Source organism: Pteropus medius, unplaced genomic scaffold (genome assembly GCF_902729225.1).
Source record: "Pteropus medius unplaced genomic scaffold, Ma_sr-lr_union100, whole genome shotgun sequence".
NCBI classification, from domain to species: Eukaryota; Metazoa; Chordata; class Mammalia; order Chiroptera; family Pteropodidae; genus Pteropus; species Pteropus medius.
Window position 1 is genome coordinate 12,493,938 of NW_024352785.1, and position 20,453 is coordinate 12,514,390.

At 30.9% G+C, this 20,453-nt stretch overlaps 1 protein-coding gene across 2 annotated transcripts in view; it reads right to left on the minus strand.

The window, feature by feature from the left end:
- DTWD2 (DTW motif tRNA-uridine aminocarboxypropyltransferase 2) overlaps positions 1 to 20,453 on the minus strand; it is a 93,781-nt gene that overhangs the window by 47,574 nt on the left and 25,754 nt on the right. For both annotated transcript variants that reach the window (XM_039848511.1, XM_039848510.1), the window contains exon 4: positions 20,045 to 20,237. In XM_039848511.1, coding sequence (XP_039704445.1) covers positions 20,045 to 20,237 — 193 coding nt within the window. The remainder of the gene's footprint in view (positions 1 to 20,044; positions 20,238 to 20,453) is intronic.

A 20,453-nucleotide genomic window follows, 5' to 3' on the forward strand; every position in this document is an offset into this window, starting at 1 on the left:
CACGGAAAGGCAGCCAAAATGGGAAGACAAAGAAGCAGAAACTATATGAGAGAAGAGAACAGAGATTCAGATATAATGGAGTCAAGTAATCTAACAGATGCAGAGTTCAAAACACTGGTTATAAAGATGCTCAAAGAACTTTTGGGAAGTGTAGATAAATTCAGTGAGAACTTCAACAGAGATTAAAAAAAAGCATAAAAATGGAAATGGAAATTATAAAAGGGAACCAGTCTGAAATGAAGAACACATTATCTGAGATGAGAAGTATATGAAATGGAAAAAACAAAATGAATAAAGAAGAGGATCAAATGCCCTATCTAGAGGACAGGGAAGCCAAGGACACTCAATCAGAATGGCAAGAAAAAAGATGCCAAGACTATAAAAATAATTTAAGGAGCATATGGGACACTATTAAGGCTCCAAATATTCATCTGATCAGCATAACTGAAGAAAATCAAAATGTCGAACAGCTGTTTAAAGAAATAATGATGGAAAACGTCCCTAATTTGGTGAAGGAAATGGACATAAAACACCAGGAAGTTCAGAGAATTCCAAAAATCAGGGATCCAAAGAGGCCCACACCAAGACATATCCTAATTAAAATGCCAAAGGTTAAATACAAAGAAAGAATATTAAAAGCAGCAAGAGAAAAACAAATAATTACATATAAGGGAAAACTCATAAGACTGGTAGCTGATTTCTCAAAAGAAACTTTGCAGGACAGAAGAGCTTGGCAAAAAATATTTGACAGGATGAAGACTCACGTTATACAACCAAGAATAATTTATCCAGAAAAGCTATCATTTAGATTTGAAGGACAGATAAAGAGTTTCCCAGAAAAAAATAAGCTAAAAGAATTTGTCAGCACCAAGACAGTATTACAGGAAATGTTGGAAAGACTTTTTTAAGGAAAAAAACATGTATCCAAAACAGGAATAAAGAATGGTAACAACTACATTCCTATCAATAAGTACCGCAAATGGAAAAGAATTAAGTGCTCCAACTAAAAGATAGAGTGGATGACTGGAAAGGAAAACAAGACCCCTACATGTTGCCTACAAGAGATTCACTTCAGCTTAAAAGACACAGACTAAAAGGAAGGGGATGGAAAAAGATATTGCTTTGATGGACCTAGAAAGTATTTAAGTCAGACAAAGAAAGATAAACACTATGATTTCACTTACATGAGGAATCTAAGGAATAAAAAAAAACAAACTAATCAAAAACAGACTCACAAATATAGTGGACAATTTGGTGGCAAAGAGAAGGAAGGAGGGTTTGGGGGGCTGGGAGAATGGGGTGAAAGGTTAAAGAAGTTCAAATTAGAGCTGATGGATGGTCACAGGAATGGGGAGCATAGCATAGGAAATGCAGTTAGCATTAATACATTGGCTAGGTGGAGGGTCAAGGGAGTGAGGGTGCAATTGAAGGGATCGTTTTATGAACTATATAAATGTCTAACCAATGTACTGTATACTTAAAACTAAATAATAAAAAAAAACTAAATTAAAAAAATGACAGTTTTACTTCTTCCTTTCCAATTTGGATGCCTTTTCTCTTTCTTGTCTGGTTACTGTGGCTAGGACTTCCAATACTATGTTGAATAAGAGTAGTAAAAGTAGACATCCTTGTCTTATTTCTGATCTTAAGGAAAATGCCTTTAGCTTTTTCCCATTGAGTACGATGTTAGCTGTGGGTTTGTCATATGTGGCCTTTATTATGTTGAGGTATGTTCTCTCTACTCCCACTTTGCTGAGAGATCTTATCACAAATAGATACTGGATTTTGTCAAATGCTTTTTCTGCATCTATTGATATGATCATATGATTTTTATCTTTCAATTTGTTAATGTGGTGTATCACAATTTATTTGCTGAAAATTAACTCTTAATTTCAGTCTTATAATGGTACATTTGAAGTCTCCCAAAGGTTGGCCCTGATATGAATTTATTCTGAAGAATATACATTATGCCATTTGAAAAGTAACAATTGAATGGTAAGTGTTACTGGGTAAAAGAAAACTAATGTGCAATGTTACAATGAATCCTGATCAGTAAAGAACCAGAAGATAAATTTTTAAATCTAGTAAAGCCTGTCACCAAAACTTATGGTTATCATGAAAACCTGTAATCTGATTCAAAAAAATTTACAAATTGGTACTCAATTGCTCTAATTTTAATCACAAAAATTATCATTAAAAACAGTTTATAGTGTGAAAAGTTATCCTTATCCCCATCGCATACTTGATCTAGAAATATTTACTCAGTGAATTACACATACAGACACACACGCTCAATTTTCATTATTTAGATTCTATATTTGTCAATTCACTTACTCAGTAAAATTAATTTTTAACTTCAAGATCAGGACTCTAGGTTTCAGGGTCAATTGCAAACATGCTCACACAACAGAAGAGTGAAAATTCTGAGTTGCCCAAAGCATACATTCCCAGCTGAGGTAGAACACAGTGACACTCTGCCTTCTAGCTTCAGCTCTCATATTGTAAACAAGTATCTCTTCCTCAGTGTATTTAGTGCCACATTTTGCATATTTTTGTGTTGGTTCTTGGTGATTTCACTATTTAAATAGGTCCCAAGCATAATGTTGAAGTGCTGTCTAGTATTCTTAAGCACAAGATGGCTGCAATGTGCCTAATGGAGAAAATATGTATGCTAGATAACCTTCACTCAGGCATGAGTTATATAGTGCTGTTGACCATGAGTTCAGTTAATGAATCAATGATATATGTTAAATAAGGTATCTGTAAACAGAAACACACATAAAACAAGGTTATGTACTGACTGACAAAACTGTTGCAAGAAACTAATTCTATATTTCCCCTAGGGGCAATGACTCAATATTCACTAATTTATTGTTAATAGCAATTTTATATAATCTAACTATCACAATAACAAGAATCAAATGTATATGAACTTCTTGAAATATATATATGTATATGTGTGTATATATATATGTATATATACACACACACATATATATACAGAAAGTTGACCCAAATCATAAGTGTATAGCTCCATGAATATGCACAAAGTAAAAACACCCATGTAACTAGTATCCAAATCAAGAAACAAAATAAAACCAGAATCCCCATAAACATCCCATGCCCTTTTTCTGCCATTCTGCCCTCCCACCCCCACAAACAAAACTGACCTTTATCCTGACCTCTAAAACCATAGTTTTGCCAGTTTTAAACTTTACATAAATGGAATCACATAGACATACTTTTATGTCTGGTTTCTTTCATCAACATTATTTTATGAAACTCACTCATGCATATTACTCATGGTTGAGTTTTATTAGCACTGTAGACCATTCTATTGAATATACCACAATTTATCTATTCAATTGTTGATGAGACTCAGAGCTATTACAATTAGCATTAATATGAACATTCTTGTACTTGTTACCTAATATTTTTCAAATGGTTCCACTTAAATTATATTAAATGCAAATATAAGAAGAGTTACTTATTGTCATATGAACATCCCTAAATCATTAAATGTAAACAAAATAATGCTGTAAAATTTCATGCAAGTTTAGCAGACATGGTATTATTATGAAGATAATGAGGGCAAAATTGTGGCAATGAACTGAATAAAGGACAGCTCAGTTTGTTGAAAAGAAAAATTTATCCTTCCAGAAACTATAGTCAAAATCTTGACATATAAAAAATATTAAGGATTTTGTTTTAAGATAGGCTGGATAACAGAGTTAATAGATTAAACAAAAATCAATGATAAAATAACTACTTAAATTTATTTTCTGCTGTACTTAGTAGCAGATGGTCTCAAAATCATTATCACTACCTAAGAATTTATATATTCACATATATTTCATATTCTCTCAGGATTTAACTATATTATAAAATATAATATATATAAATAAATTTATAATTATTTATAATAAAGATTATTAAAACTTCTAGTAACAACAGTTTATATATTTTCTCCATAATTTTTTGCCTGTATTTTTTGGCAGTCACAAAACAATCAACAACCCTATAATCTCCCATTAAATCCCAAAATTCAAAACACTGAAAAAAAGGCAGAAGGATTCCAAGTGCATGTAAGTATATACATTACACGGTTAAGAGTGTTTGACAATCTAACATTGTGAAATGTTAAAGTATGTTAAAAAAAACATAATAAAGCAGCATTAAAACATTCAAATTTGGGGAAAAACAGATACTAGTTTCACAATCCTGACCAGTTTAGTTTTTAATAGTTTGATTTTTACTGAAAATCAAATTAAAACACAGAGACCAGAATGCCTGATATTTTCTCTAAAGCATATTATATTGCCTAAGACACATCTTTCATGTAATTGAAGAAAATGCTATATAATGGTATACAATACACTGGTGTATACCATGTGAATTTAAGCAAAGGAGATCTATTGCAACTAGTTAAATATTACAATGGGCTGCAGGTTGTGTCTGAGACCTGTCAACATAAATTAGAAAAGTTTTTAAGTGTGTCCTAACTGTCCATAAAGTAGATTATCAACTCAGATCATCAGGAGAGCAAACGACTTAATTATGAATTTTTATTTTTAGCACAAGCTAACTCAATTAAATCAGATGGTTCACTGTAATCTTAAATTTTTCTGAATGATGCACACTTAATTCTTTTCTATTGTTTCTATGTTTGGGGCAATTTACCATAAAACATTTTAATAATGTGTCTATATTATCATATAACAATACCTTTTCTCAGTTTATGCCATATCAATATATTATCACTGTGTCTAGTGATCCTCTGAGAAACAAAATAATTTATGAAAATATAATTATTTAACTTGCTGATATACTGAACAGTGGAGAACTTCAAATGTGCTTATAACCACTTATCAAATGTTCAAAGGCAAAAAGAAAAAGTAGTATGTCCTTTGTGTTGAACAGTACTTAAAACATAGTAGGGATCCAATAAATATTTATTAAATAAATGAAACAGAAGTAGGTACATATATGAGAATGTATAGTTAAAATTATAAAGTACATGAATATGTACTTTATATACATATAAAGTACAAATAATATATAATAAACTGGTAAGAGCACCCAGATTTCTATAAACCAAAGGATGACATCTTCGGGTGAAACTGAATATTTACAGTTAAATTTACAGTTACCTCTAAACATTTATCATAATTTTTCTTCAACATAATTATCTCAATGAGTCTTATTCACGCTTACAGAATATACATATTTAAAATGTTCCTAATCAGTGCAAAGTGTAAAAATAAGAAATATATTTTTTTCCTATCACAATCACTTCTGCAAGCATACATTTGAGAAAAGTAGACTTTATATCTGCTAGAACCTATAAATCTATAATAATTTTTGAGATATCTTCTATCATGTATACAAAAATGATTGCCATAAGAAACTTAAGATTTGGACTGCATGCAAAATTGTTAATATCAAAGGACCAGATGCTGTAAGCTTATAAATCATTAAAAAGTCACTGATACCCTTTTATGCCACATAAATAGATTATTGTATTACTGTATGATCTTTCTATATATTGACATTATATCCTTCAGGTACATATATATATATTATATCATATAATCAAAACCAGATTTTATTACTAATTAATCTTTGTTTTAACTTAGTCATTAATACATATTCAATATTATTAATTATAGTGAAAACAATACATCTCAAAACTGCAACTTTTTCACAAAAAATTTGGTTATTAATGTTCACTGTGCTAAGTGATAAAAACTTCAGTCAATATTCCTCCAACACAGTGACAACAATATTACCTAAAAGGTTTTTCTAGGAAGCAAATAAATTATAAATAGTTTTGAAAACTATAAATTGCTACACAAATAGTAAGGATTATCAGTGTATTTTCATAGGTACAAAGAATGTCAATAATAACTGAATTGGAGAAGATATTTGCAAACGACACCTCCAGTAAGGGGCTAATATCCAAAATATACAAAGAACTCATACAACAACTCAGCAACAAAATAACAAACAATCCAATTTAAAAATGGGCAAAGGAACTGAACAGACACTTCTCCCAAGAAGACATACAAATGGCCAATAGACATATGAAAAGATGCTCAACCTCACTAGCTATTAGGGAAATGCAAATCAAAACCATAATGAGATACCACCTCACACCAGTTAGAATGGCTATCATCAACAGGATAAGTAATAACAAGTGTTGCAAAAGTTGTGGGGGAAAAGGCACCCTCATATACTACTGATGGGAATGTAAACTGGTACAGCCACAATGGAAAATAGCATGGAGAGTTCTCAAAAATTAAGACTAGAATTACCATATGACCAAGCAATCACTCTTCTGGGTATTTACTCAAAAAATTTGAAAACATTTATCCATAAAGATATATGCAACCCAGTGTTCATATCACTATTACTCACGGTGGCCAAGACATGGAAACAACCAAAGTGCCCTTCAACAGATGATTGGATAAAGAAGCTTGTTACATATATACAGTGGAATATTACTCAGCCATAAGAAAAAAGGAAATACTGCCATTTGCGACAACATGGATGGATCTTGAGATTATCATGCTAAGTGATATAAGTCATTCAGAAAAAATTGAGAACCATATGATTTCACTCATATGTGGGATATAAAACTGAAAGCAACAAATGAACAAGACAAACAGAATCATGGACACAGACAACAGTTTAGTAGTTACCAGAGGGAAGAGGGTTAGGGAAGAGATAGATAAGGGTAAAAGGGGGTCCAATATATGGTGACTTTGGGTGGTGAACACACAATGCAATATACATATGATGTATTATTGAACTGTACACTTGAAAACTAATTTGATTAACCAATGTCACCCCAATAAATTAAATAAAAATAAAAATATATAACTGAACTTATGAGAAATGGACATTGTACACCATATTTACTAAGGAGAACTAAATAGCCTCCTGCTTGTTTTGCTTTAATTTCCTTAAAACAATAATTATATACTGCAATTTAGAAGGAATACTAATCACTGTTATGGGGTTAATAGGATTCTAAACAGTAACACTCAGTAATACTTGAGACTGCTTCAAAAAACTTTGAGAATACAGGTATGATCTGGTCCTCTGAAGCCTATTAGAATTATAAAGAAGAGAGTTAAGACTTCCAAATCTCTAGCTAACTCCCTAAAGCAGATTCTTACCACCTATATATTCTTTAAAAGTTGAGTACTAAAAATATATGTACCGTCATTATAAAGATGAAATCTCATCAAAAATAAAATTGAATTCCCCAGAAATGTAAAAGGTATAATGTACCAAAAAAAAAAATAGAATGTCTACCATCTCTAGCATAACCATAATCCTATCTATTAATGCATATCTTAAAATTAAGTAAAATAAAATAGTTAAGGATAAATAACATTTTGCCTTAAAATATAATTTATATTAGATAATTTAACATACATATTAGTATGAAATTATGTCACAAAGAACAGAGAATCAAAATCTCTAGATCTCCTTATTTAAGATTATAACCAACGTCTTTTAATGCACACTAGTGTCTATATTAAATTTAGGGTTACAGCAAAAATAGGATATTTGATTAAAAAGACATTTAAAACAATAATCAGATATCAATTTATACAATCACATTAGCAAAAATTAAAATGATAATATCCAGGACTGTTGAGAGTATGAGACCACAGATACTTCCATAATTGCTAGCAGAGACTAATCCGGCAATATCCTTCAAAATATAAAATGTACATACCTTTTGACCCAAAATTTGCTTCTAGAAATCAAATAAAAATTCTCAAATGTTCAAAAAGCTAATGTGTTCAAAGATGTTCATTCAAATATAGAAATAACACACCAAACATCCAATAAAAGTAAAGGTAAATAAATTACAATATTTATGTACTGTGCTCACATAGAAAAAAATCCACAATGTCAAGCAACCTCCACAGTAATATGTATAACACATGGATTTTTTAACACATGCATTTATGTAACATTAATGAAACATTTTTGTTTTTTAACCAGCTGCCATTAAGGGTTCTGCCTGCATTTAGGAAAATTCCTTACACAAAATAAGATATATAAAGAGGCAGTGAATCAAAAACATACCTAAATCTCTCTTGAATTTGGAAGTAGTGGCAAGTTGAAAAGCTAAAGAGAAGAAAATAGAGGATAAAAAGATAAACACACATGATGAGAGGAAGGAGGAAGGAAGGAGGAAAAAATATGGCAAAAGACAAAAACTGGGAGTGTGTGGAGAAAGAAAAGAATTATTAAACATTTAATTTTAAATAGTTCAACTTGTTACAACCCTTCCCCAGCCCCACAACTTCATCTACATATTCATTAGAATCTACTACATACACACATGAATGCTTTGTGTAAGTGATGTAAATTGCAGGAAAGGAGCAAAATTCCACATCTGGATAGACAGAAAGCTGAGAAAAGAGAATAAACATCCATGGGAGATAAGAGTACAGCAGATTTTCTTGCAGAAAACTTCCACAACATATTTGATAAGGAACATGAAACAACTTTATTTAAATCTCAAAAGATAAAGCAACCTCTGTTAACAATTGCATTTTATGTGTGTTTATAAATATTTGAGTAGATAATATGTATATACATGTTATGTACTTGAGTATATACATATATGTTTTCCAAAAAAATTCATTACCCACATTTGATTTGTTAAAATAAGTTTTCTTTTTTTTATTTCACATTGTAAATATCTAAGTTTCTCAGTCTTGCCCTTTTCTCTAAGGAGCTACTAACCACTGGAATTTCTGGTTTGTCTTTGAGAACACAGGCCCTCCTAATTAGCAATTGCTAGTGAAAGGAATCTCAGAAAGATAAGAAGAGATACTCAGGCTCTTTCTCCTATAGCTGCAGAGGACAGAATGTTCTGAGTCAAAAGGTCTGTCCAGATAGCATTCACAAGAACATCCTAGTCTAGCAGAGAGGTTGTGTATTAAGATACAGCTGTAATCATCCTTTTTCATTTTCCATGATAAAACTATCCTTACAAATGTTTACTTGAAACAAAGGAGTCTCTCAAGTCATCTGGATTCAAAGAATCTTAGTATGTCCTGTGACTCTAATCTGATTTTTAAAATCTGGTGTTTTAATTGGCTGTCTTGCTGAACCATAAAAACTTTAGCTCTTTCCATCCTTCACGCATAAAAGTAAAATAAGCTGACTTATCTGGTAGATTCTTTATCTTAAAAATAATGTATGTAAATTTTAAAATGAATTAATTGACTTTCATCAAAATTAAGAAATTCTGCACTTCTAAAGAGAATGCTAAAAGGATGAAATGATAAGACACAGAAGAAGATAAAATATTTGCAAATCATATATATGATAAAGGACTTGTATCTAAAACATATAAAGAACTCTGACTCAGTAAGAAAACAAAGAAGCCAATATAAAAATGAGCAGATCTGATGTATACACTTTACCAAAAAAGGTATATGGATGACAAGCCCATGAAAAGGTGCTCAGCATCATTAATTAGTAGGTAAATGCAAATTAAAGCCACAAGAGATATCCCTATACAACTATTAGAATGGCTAAAATGAGAAACACTGCCCATACCAAGTGTTAAGAATATGAAGAAACAAGATCTCTCATAAACTACTGATGGAAACGTAAAATGGTACAACTATTTTGGAAAACAGTTTGACAGTTTTCCAACACTGGCCCCACCCAAAAAAATTCAACATACACCTATCATATGATTCCAGGCATTCCACTTTTCAGAGAAAAGTATTAATACTTCTTGGTAAAAAGCAAGAAAAGTGAAAGCAAGGGAAAAGAAAGCATACAACCATACAAAGATTTGTAATGAATGTTCATGGCCACTTTATTTGTAATAGCCAAAACCTAATTGGTCATCAACAGATACCCAGATAAACAAAGTGTAGTATATCCACATAATGGACTACTACTAAGCAATAATAAGGAATGAATTTCTGATACACACAACAAGAATGAATTGCAAAATAATTATGCTGATTGAAAGAAGTTATACCCCTCAAAAAGCATATGACATATGGTTTTATTTACATAAAATTCTAGAAAATGCAAACTAATTGATAGTGACAGAAAGATCACTGGTTGCCCGAAAATGGGGAAAAGGAATTGTAAAGCTCAAGAAAATTTGGTAAGTGATGGTTATATATTATCTTCATTGTAGCGATGGTTTTTCACAGCTACATACATATGTCAAAACTTGGCAAACTGTACACTTTAAACGTGTAGATTATTGCATGAGTTAAAAAAATAAATCAGTGAAAAGAATTATACATTCTCAAAATAAATACAAGTCAATGATATATGAAATTTTTAAGAGGCTTTATGGGAAAAAAAGATAAGCATGTGGGGATTCATATAGGCATCTACGTACCAGAATGATCCGGACAATGGAACTGTGGTAATAATGTGTTTATTGGGCTACTTAATGACAAGTCAAAGATGTCAAAATAGACCAATTCACTATCCTGTGGGTAGGATAATGCAAATGATAAAGGACAATTCAAAATTATCATTGAACACTATGTATCTACCATTAAATAAGAGATACTTCAACATAGTGCAAAAAGCGAATGTGAAAAAATAAGGACAGCTAGATGTCACGTGAACTTCTAGATGTCACGTGAACTTCTACATCATTCTCTCCTTTGGTATCTACAGAAGGTACTATAACAAATCTTCATGGAAAGTCACCTTGTTATGTATTTCTAAAAACAAGAAACTCCAGAGAAATCAAAATTTCAATTTCCTTTACTACTGTCAAGGAAAATGTCATTCATTTCTCAGGAAAATTTCTGTGCATCAAAAGACACGATCAACAGAGTAAAAAGGCAACATACTACTCTTCTTCTCATTTCCAGTTCTGTATGTAAGGAGCTTACATAAGAAAGGTATAAAAAATATATAAAACACTTGAAAAACATACTAGTATGGCATTAGATGCTTAAGCAAATTACAGCAGAATTTTCCAAACCAGCCCTAACCCATTATCAACATTCTTTCACACAATATCTTCTCTATCCTTCTCTGTAATTAAGATTAGGGATTACTCTTTCATCTTCTTAATATCAAAATCGTATTTGATATAGAAACTTTAAAAATATATATTAGAACTCTTTACTAGTTCTACTACCACTTATTAGCTATGTGACCTTGGGCAAGTTATTTATCTCTCTGCCTTGGTTTCTGCTTCTACAAAATGGAAATCATAAAAATACCTATCTTATGAAATTGTTGTGACAAATGACATAATATTTGTATTTAGAAAAGTGACTGGCATATAATAACCACTATAAGAAAGTTTGAAAAATTAGTTTAAATTAATAAAGAATAGAATAACGAGTTTTTCACGTCTGAAACTGTTTCTAGTATTTGGTACCCAGGGAATTTTAAGCAATTCTCCCAAATCTGAACTTTCTTTTGACTTTATATTCAGGGCCTCCAAGAATTTCTCCTCACTTCATTTTCTCTGAGCATTAAAACATCTAGTATTCAAGAACGAAAGAAAAAAATAGGTAAATTGGACTTCATCAAAATTAAAAGCACATCAAAGAACTCAGGAAAGAAAAAAGACAACCCACAGAACGGAAGAAAATATTTGCAAGTCATAAATCTGATTAAGGGCTATTCTACAGATCACTTACGACTCAACAATAAAAGGAAAAATAACTAGATTTAAAAATCAGCAAAAGATTTGAAAGCTATTTCTCCAAAGAAAATATACAAATGACTAATAACCACATAAAAAGATGCTCAACGCCATTAGTAACTAGAGAAACACAAATCGAAATCACAATGAGATACCACTTCATACCCACCAGAATGGCCACAATTAAAAAAATAATAATAAAATTTTTTTTTAAAAAAGAAACATAACTAGTGTTGTTCAGGACATGGAGAAACTGGAACATTCACACATTACTAGAAGAAATGTAAATGTGAAACAGTGTAGCTGCTTTGGGCAGTTCTCCAAAAAGTTAAATGTAGGTTAATAAATGACCCAACAATTCCACTACTAGGTATATAACCAAAAGAATTAAAAACAGGTATTCACACAACTTGTACACAAATATTTATAAAACCATTATTCACAATAGCCGAAAAGTGGAAACGAATCAAAGGTCCATCAATGGATGAATGAGAAACAAAATGCAGTATATGCATATAACAATATATTGTTCAACCATAAAATATAGTGAAGTACTGATACATGCTACAACATGGATAGACTTTGAAACAAAGGTCAAAAGAGTTGATCACTGAAATAGTAAGCCTTGGGCATTCCGCATTTAACATTCAACTGTTCTACATGCCACAGGACACTGAAGTTTCATGACATGAAACAGTAATTTTGCTGTGGCACTAATTTAAAACATATTTACTAGAAGGTACAGTACAGAAGGCGCTTAACAAAAGTAGAACAGGCTATTCAGAATCTATATTTCAGTGAAGCCGTATTGTTCCCTAGTTTTCCAGAATCTTTTATATATCCTAAATGTAAAAAATAAACTTCAAAGGGGATAAGGGCATTAAAAAGTAAGCCAATTCCTAATGCTTGCAATAGAAGTAAACAAATCCGAAGTTTTAGATAAAATTAAAAGATTAATCCAAAGAAAATGAAAACACTAACTCAAAAAGATATCTCACTCCGTTTACTGCAGCATTACTTACAATAGCCAAAATATGGAAACAACCTAAGTGTCCACAGATGAATGAATGTGACACCACACATACACACACACGAACACACACAATGAAATATTATTCAACAATAAAATAGAAATCTGCCATTTGCTACAACATGTAGGGACTTTGGGGGCACTGTGCTAAGTGAAATAAGTCAAAGCAAGATAAATACCATGTGATATCACTTACATTTGGAATCTAAAAACAAACAAACAAAAATGAGCTCACACATACAGAAAAGATTGGTAGGGGGTAGGAAAAGTAGGTGAAGAATGTCAAAAGGGACAAACTTCCAGTTTTAAAATAAGTCATATGGATGTAATGTACTAATGGTGATTATAGTTAATAATGTATTACATATTTGAAAGTTGTTAAAAGAACAGATTTTAAATATTCTCATCACAAGCAAAAAACTGTAACTTTGTATGGTAGCGAATGTCAACTAGACTTACTGTGCAGACTATTTTGCAATATATACAAATATCGAATCATTATGCTGTACAACTGAAACCAATATGTTGTATGTCAATTATAGTTCAATAAAAATAATTAAAAGAATGATAAACGTCAGTTTCTCAACAGATTAGATATGTAACATTAACTAGTCTATAATAGCTCTAGTAGACAGGAGAAAACGTTTTCATTAAAATGTCTTAACCAGTAAGAGTTCCCAGCAGTGCTCTGCAATCGAGCTAGAAATTGAGCATTAAGTGGAAATTTTAAAGGCAGTAGAACAAGGATACAAAAATATTCACTGAAAATAAATTTATAAAGAAAGCCAGAAGCTTCTACCAACATTTCCATATTCACCTTGGATTTATTCCTAACACATGTCAAGAGTCTCCTGTGTAAAATTCCTCTGAGATAAGAGATTCACTGCCAAGTGGTCTGGATATATTAGAAATCCAGATTAAAAGGAGGTCAAGTTAATGAGTTTGCATTACAATTCTTTCATTCCTCAATTAGGTAAGTATGAAGTTCACATATGGTTACTTGCTTATTTGGAAAACAAAAACCTACATATTTTTTCTGTAAAGAAAAGCAATAATTTAGATTTTAATTCTGGTTTTTGTTTTCTGTCTGACATTATCTCTCATACATAAGGAGCAAAATTTTTATAATACTAGAGAAATTGAATGGATCAACTAAACTAAGAGTAACAACTAAAATATATGCAAAAAGCAGGTATGTGGGTTTATGTATATTAAGGGGAGGTAAAAAAAAAATGACTACATTCAGAAATAAAACCTAGTTAACTTAAAATACATTATTTATAGATTTGGGAAACTTGGACAAGAACTGACCTAAATTTTCCTTTTACATTTTTATTTTGTACTTGATGAACAAGACTATAATAGAGAACTACTGAAATATTTATATAGAGCACTAACTTTGAATGAACCAAGAAATGTATAAAACAAGCATGCTTTTACAAGTAAACGACTGCTCTGCTGTAGACTATAGTTATCTATGGGTTTTTGGTTTGCCCATCCATACTTTTATTTTTTATTTTTTAAATTTTTTTGAGTCATTGAGAGTTTTTATTTATTTTTTTAACATTTTATTTCATTTTTCCCCTCCCAACTCCCCCCTCCTATCTGGTAACCACTAATCCATTGTCCATTTCCATGAGTCTCTGTTTGTTTGTCCTGTTCCTTTGTTGCTTTTAGGTTTATACTCCACATATAAGTGATACCATATGACTTTCAACTTTTTCTGTCTGGCTTATTTCGCTTAGCATGATTATTTCAACGTACATCCATGTTGTTGCAAATTTTAGTATTTCATCTCTTCTTATGGCTGAGTAATATCCCATTGTATATATGTACCACAGCTTCTTTAGCCAATCGTCTATTGTAGGATACTTCCATTGCTTCCATGTCCTGGTCACCGTGAATAATGCTGCTATGAACGTCAGTGTGTAAATATCTTTCTGGATATGAGTTTTCAAGTTTTGGGGGTAAATTCCCAGTAGAGGGATTGCTGGATCATATGGTAGATCAATTCTTAGTTTTTTGAGGAACCTCCATACTGTTTTCCATAGTGACTGTACCAATTTGCAGTCCCATCAACAGTGTATGAGGATTCCTGTTTCTCCACATCCTCTCCAACATTTGTTATTACTTGTCCTATTGATTGTAGCCATTCTAACAAATGTGAGATGGCATCTCATTGCAGTTTTGACTTGCATTTCCCTAATAGCTAGCGATGTTGAGCATCTTTTCAAATAGTTGTTGGCCATTTGTATGTCCTCTGGGGAGAAGTCTTAAGTTCAGGTCCTTAATCCATTTTGAGTTAATTTTGGTGTGTGGTGATAGACAATAGTCCAGTTTCATTCTTTTGCAGTTGGCTTTCCAGTTTTCCCAGCACCATTTATTGAAGAGGCTTTCCTTTCTCCACTGTATGTTTTTGGCTTTTTTGTTGAAACTTATTCGCCCATATAAATATAGGTTTACTTTTGGACTCTCGATTCTATTCCACTGGTCCGTGTGTCTGTTTTGCTGCCAATACAATGCCATTTTGATTACTGTCGCTTTACACGATAATTTGAAGTTGGGCAGAGTGATGCCTCCAGCCTCGTTCTTTTTTCTCGGGACGGCTTTGACAATTCAGGATTTTTTGTGCTTCCATACAAATCTGATGATTTTTTGTTCCATTTTTTTAAAAAATGCCAGTAGGATTTTGATGAAGATTGCATTAAATCTGTATAATGCTTTAGGTAATATGTCATTTTAACTATGTTGATTCTTCCAATCCAAGAACACAGAATATCTTTCCATTTCTTTGTATCTTCTTCAATTTCTTTTAATAGGGTCTTATAGTTTTCATTATGTAGGTCCTTCACATGTTTTGTTAATTTTATTCCTAGGTATTTTTTGTTGTTGTTGCAAAAGGAATTATTTTTTCCACTTTTTCTGACACTTCATTATTAGAGTATAGGAACACTATGGATTTTTGAACATTGATATTGTATCCGGAAACTTTACTGTATTTGCTTATTGTTTCTAGTAGTGTTCTTGTGGAGTCTTTAGGGTTTTCCATATAGAGAATCATGTCATCCGCAAATAGCCATCCATACTTTTAAATCATCCTTCTGATAACAATAGACCATGTCCTCTAAGGAATTACTTCCTAATTCATGTGGTTCTGCTGTCAATAATGGTACCACCATCCACTCCAACTCCAACGATAAGATGATCCAGGATTCTACTTTAGGCAGGAGAAATCATCTTTCTACTAAGATAAATAAAACCAAGGAGACTAATCTCTGCTTCCTACAGACATCTTCTAGTATCAAAGAGGAAGGCCAATCATAAGAGAAAATTAGATCAATACAAAGTGATGCAAACCCCCAAAACAGGGAGCTACTGGAGAACCACACCCAGCCAAGGCTGAAATTATTCCTATCCATTCTGAGCTTCTCAGTTACATGAACTATATACTACTTTCTTCATTTGAGTTATAGAGTTGGATTTCTGTCATTACACATGAAAGAGGCATGTTATTTATAACTTATTTATATCCATTTATTAAAGCAAGGTCTCTAGAAAAGTCTATTATATAATAACTTTTTTCTAGAAAAGTTGAGGAATAGGGTTACTAATTAACTAAAAATTATTACATATAAATGGGAAATCTTTCAATAAATCAAAAAGATATTAAAAATAAGCAAATCTTTTTAGTTTTGTAGAAGGTAGTCAAAACTATAATTATCAATAATTTTATTATTTTATAGATGTCTAAAGATATGTCTATAGATATCTAACCAATGTACTGTATACTTGAAACTAACTTAAATACATTTTTAAAAATAAAAATAATAAAATAAATAATAAAATAAAAATCAATCCTTTTCGACCTAACTTATCTCTCTCTCTCTCTCACACACACACACACACACACACACACACACCTTTTTAAAAGGAGTAAATATACAAATTTCATTGTTTTTTTTGCAACAACTTCTAGAAACATATTTTATCTAACCAAGCCATATTCATACTTGGGTTGGATATTGTATGATACTCTAAAAGCCATACTTATAATTATTTCTAAGGTTATCTGTACCTCCCAAGTATACGAAGATGAAACTGTCTCGAGATATACATGAGTTTTTATAAATTGTTTGGTTTTAAATTACTATGTATATATTTTTTAACTTCAGGCAAAAAGAATTTAGGAAAAGAAGATCTTGAAAGGCTAGACCTAGTAAAATTTCCATTTTAAAAAGTAAAATTTTGATATCTATTCCTTACTCTCAAAAAGTGCAGAAAAAGAGAGAGGGAGAGAAAGACACTGATAATGCAAATGACATAATATTAACACTTGAGGATATCTGAGGAACCTTTGTATTATATTATTCTTGAAACCTTTCTGTAAGTTTGAAGCTATTTCAACATAAATGTTTATAACTTAGTATCTGTTGACATATAATTACAAGGGTAAATGATGATTTTTATAACTACATTAACTTGTATTTTGTGAACTTTGTTTTCATATCTATGGTCCATTTTTTAATTGAGATTTTCACTTTACCTTATTCATTTCTAAGAACTCTAAGCTTATTATGCCTTTATCTGAGTCATAGTTGTCCGGAAAGACATTTGCCTTTTCACTTTAGTTTATGGCGCTATCCTGCCCCATGTAGTCTAACCTATCTGATGTTTTTTTAAGTATTTTTTTATTTTATAGTTGAAAGATACCCATTTCAAGGTTAAACAAATATCCACTTATATTTGCTTCTGATTTGGAAATACAAAAAAAAGATGAAAAAAATGTATGGCATAAAAGGACTAGGGAAATTTTAATTTATTTATTTTCTTATCTGCTACTCAATTTAAAGGAGAAAAATAATTTGGGTGATTATATTTTTTAAAATACCTTTTAATCTTTTTAATGTGACTATGTACTTCATCTCTGTGGTAGTCATGAAGATAACATAAAATGAAAGATCAGAGATGCAAACATAGTATATCCAAACAAAATAGAAATATTTACACTAAAATATTTTATAGAGATAACACTTTAGTTAAACTTTTTTTTTATATTGGACAATATTTAAATGCAATGTGAACATAAAATTTTACCTGGAATGCACCACAATCTGACGGTATCCATGTCTTTTATGGACTGGTTCTTAAGTAACACAAGGATTATTTAAGAAGTTAGATAAACCTACAGAAGCTACTATATGTAAACATCCTAAATGAAATTTTTCCATTTTAGAAACGGGTTTATTTTGATTAAGACAATAGGCTTTGGCTCTAAACCAGATGGGTTCAAATCTCAGCTCTGCTGTGAAATAGTGATCTAAAGCAAACTATTTAACATCTCTGTGCCTCAGTTTCCTCATATCTAAGATAATAACAAGACTTACCTCATGGGATTTGTGGAAGATTAAAATAAGTTAACACATGTAAAGCACTTGGAATTGGGACTCGCCCATTCAAAGCACTCAACACATTAGCTACTTTTTAGAACTGTTTTGCATATTTGAGTCTCATCTGAAAACCATGACTGCATTTCAGTCAAAGGGAATTAAACTACAAAGAACTGAGTTTTAAATTTCAGAATCAAGGTTCACTATTATTTTTCACTAAGTGCATGGCTTATATTCACCAAAAAACAAAGCAGATAAATATACAACACAAAACTATTGGAAATGCAGGGATAACTTCATTAAAAATACATAAACAGAAGCTTTTAATATACCTTTTGCGGCATCAAATAGCCCAAGTATGCCAAAAATAAAAATATACAGAAAAATGCAAATAACAAACTTTAAAAAAATGTAAACGCTTTCTTCGCCAAACAGACAATGTGAATTTTCTACATCATAGTACAGGTACTTATCCATAAACAATCATAAAATTATTCAAAATATTACAGGCAATGTTCTTTTATCACAATCTAACAGAATCAGAAATAAAAATAAAAGTGACCAAAAATGTTATAAGAACTCAATAATCCATGGATAGAAAGAAATCAAAACAAATTATAAATTATATCGATGCTATAGATATAAGAACACAGGAACCCAAAACTATGGGATATAATTAAAGTTATACTAAGAAATACTGCAGTCTTCTCTCCCTTTATTATTAAAGAAGAAACTCGCAAATCTTAACAAAGGAAGGTAGTACTTAGTACGAATGTTACAAAACCAGAAAAAGGAAGCTGAAAAAAGTGAAAGAAATTGATCAAGATACAAGCTCAAATTAATGAAATAAGAATAAAATATAATAGCCATTAAAATAATCTAAAGGCTATTAGTATTAAAAGCACAATAGAAAAACCTCTATTGAGTGGTGTGTTCACAGGAAAAAAAAAATATGTGTGTGTGTCTATGTATGATTAAAAAGGAGAAAGGACACATTCGAAAGAAATTTAAGTAATTATGTAAAAATATTTCCAAGTATACAGCAATCAATTTAACTCAGAGGAAAGAAATAATTCCCAAGAAAAACTAAAAGTTCTTAAAAAGTGAACCAAATAGAATTAGAAAGCTTGAATAATGTCCATTAAAAGAGTCTGAAAGAAAGATTTAAAAGTTACCATTTTTAAAGAGACCAGGGGCAGGTGGTTTTGCCAATGAAATCCATCTAATTTTTAAGGAGCAAGGAATTTTAATATTATTTAAACTATTCCAGGCCATAGAAAAATGTTAAAATCTTTCCTATTTATTTGGCGAAGTTAACATTATCTTAGTACCCAAGCCTGATACTAAAAGTAAAAAAATTATATAAATTATAATTCAACACCACTAAACAAAATATAAGCTTCAGCAATATATCAAAAGGATAATATGACCAAGTTCATTCCAGGAACACAAGAATGGTTTAGTACTAGGAAATGTATCATCATCATTAATTACATCAATAAATTGAAGGATAAATCATATGGTTATAATAATGAATCACAAAAAAGTATTTCATAAAAATTCAGTCGTTCCTAATAAGAACAAGGTAATTTAGTTACCAAATGAAAATTTTTAAACATAACACTTCTTAATGAAAAATTAATACTCATAGAAATAATTAATCCTTAGACTTCTCTGATTAAATGTCTGAGAAACCCTTAATATAGTAAAATGTCGAAACTATGGTGAAGTTTGACAGTGGGAACTGAGAAAGACAAATTTGAAATTTTCTATACATATATCTCAAACACATACACACACATAAACATATACACATCTATGTATACATTCACATATGTAAATACCATCAAATTCATATATAAAATGTATGTGTATCCCCTCACAGACAACATATACAACATAATTATACATTTGTATTTATTCTACTATGTTAAAATATTAGTTTACCTGTTTGGGCAGTCTGAACAAGGAATTCTTATAGAAAATGTCCTTAGCCTGGCTCCATGTACCATCAATGATGATGATTGTAGAAGGATATATAGGAGAATCTAATATAAATTCTTCTAAATTAGCAGCTTCATCCCCTGGATATAATATTAATGTACCAGACTTCCGACAAACAGTTGAAAGTTCAGGATCTCTAAAAGTATTTTTTTAAAAAAATCTTTATTAGCTTGTGTGGGAACAAAAAGTTTTATTACTCTTAGTGAATTTCATTCAAAAATACATGTTAAAGCATTTCAGCACTAGAGGTGTAATAAAATGAGATGGCCCCTATCTGCAGGAAACAAAACCTTGAGGGGGAAACAGACAAGTTAAAGCATCAATTAAAAACAATAAATGGCATCTTCTTCAA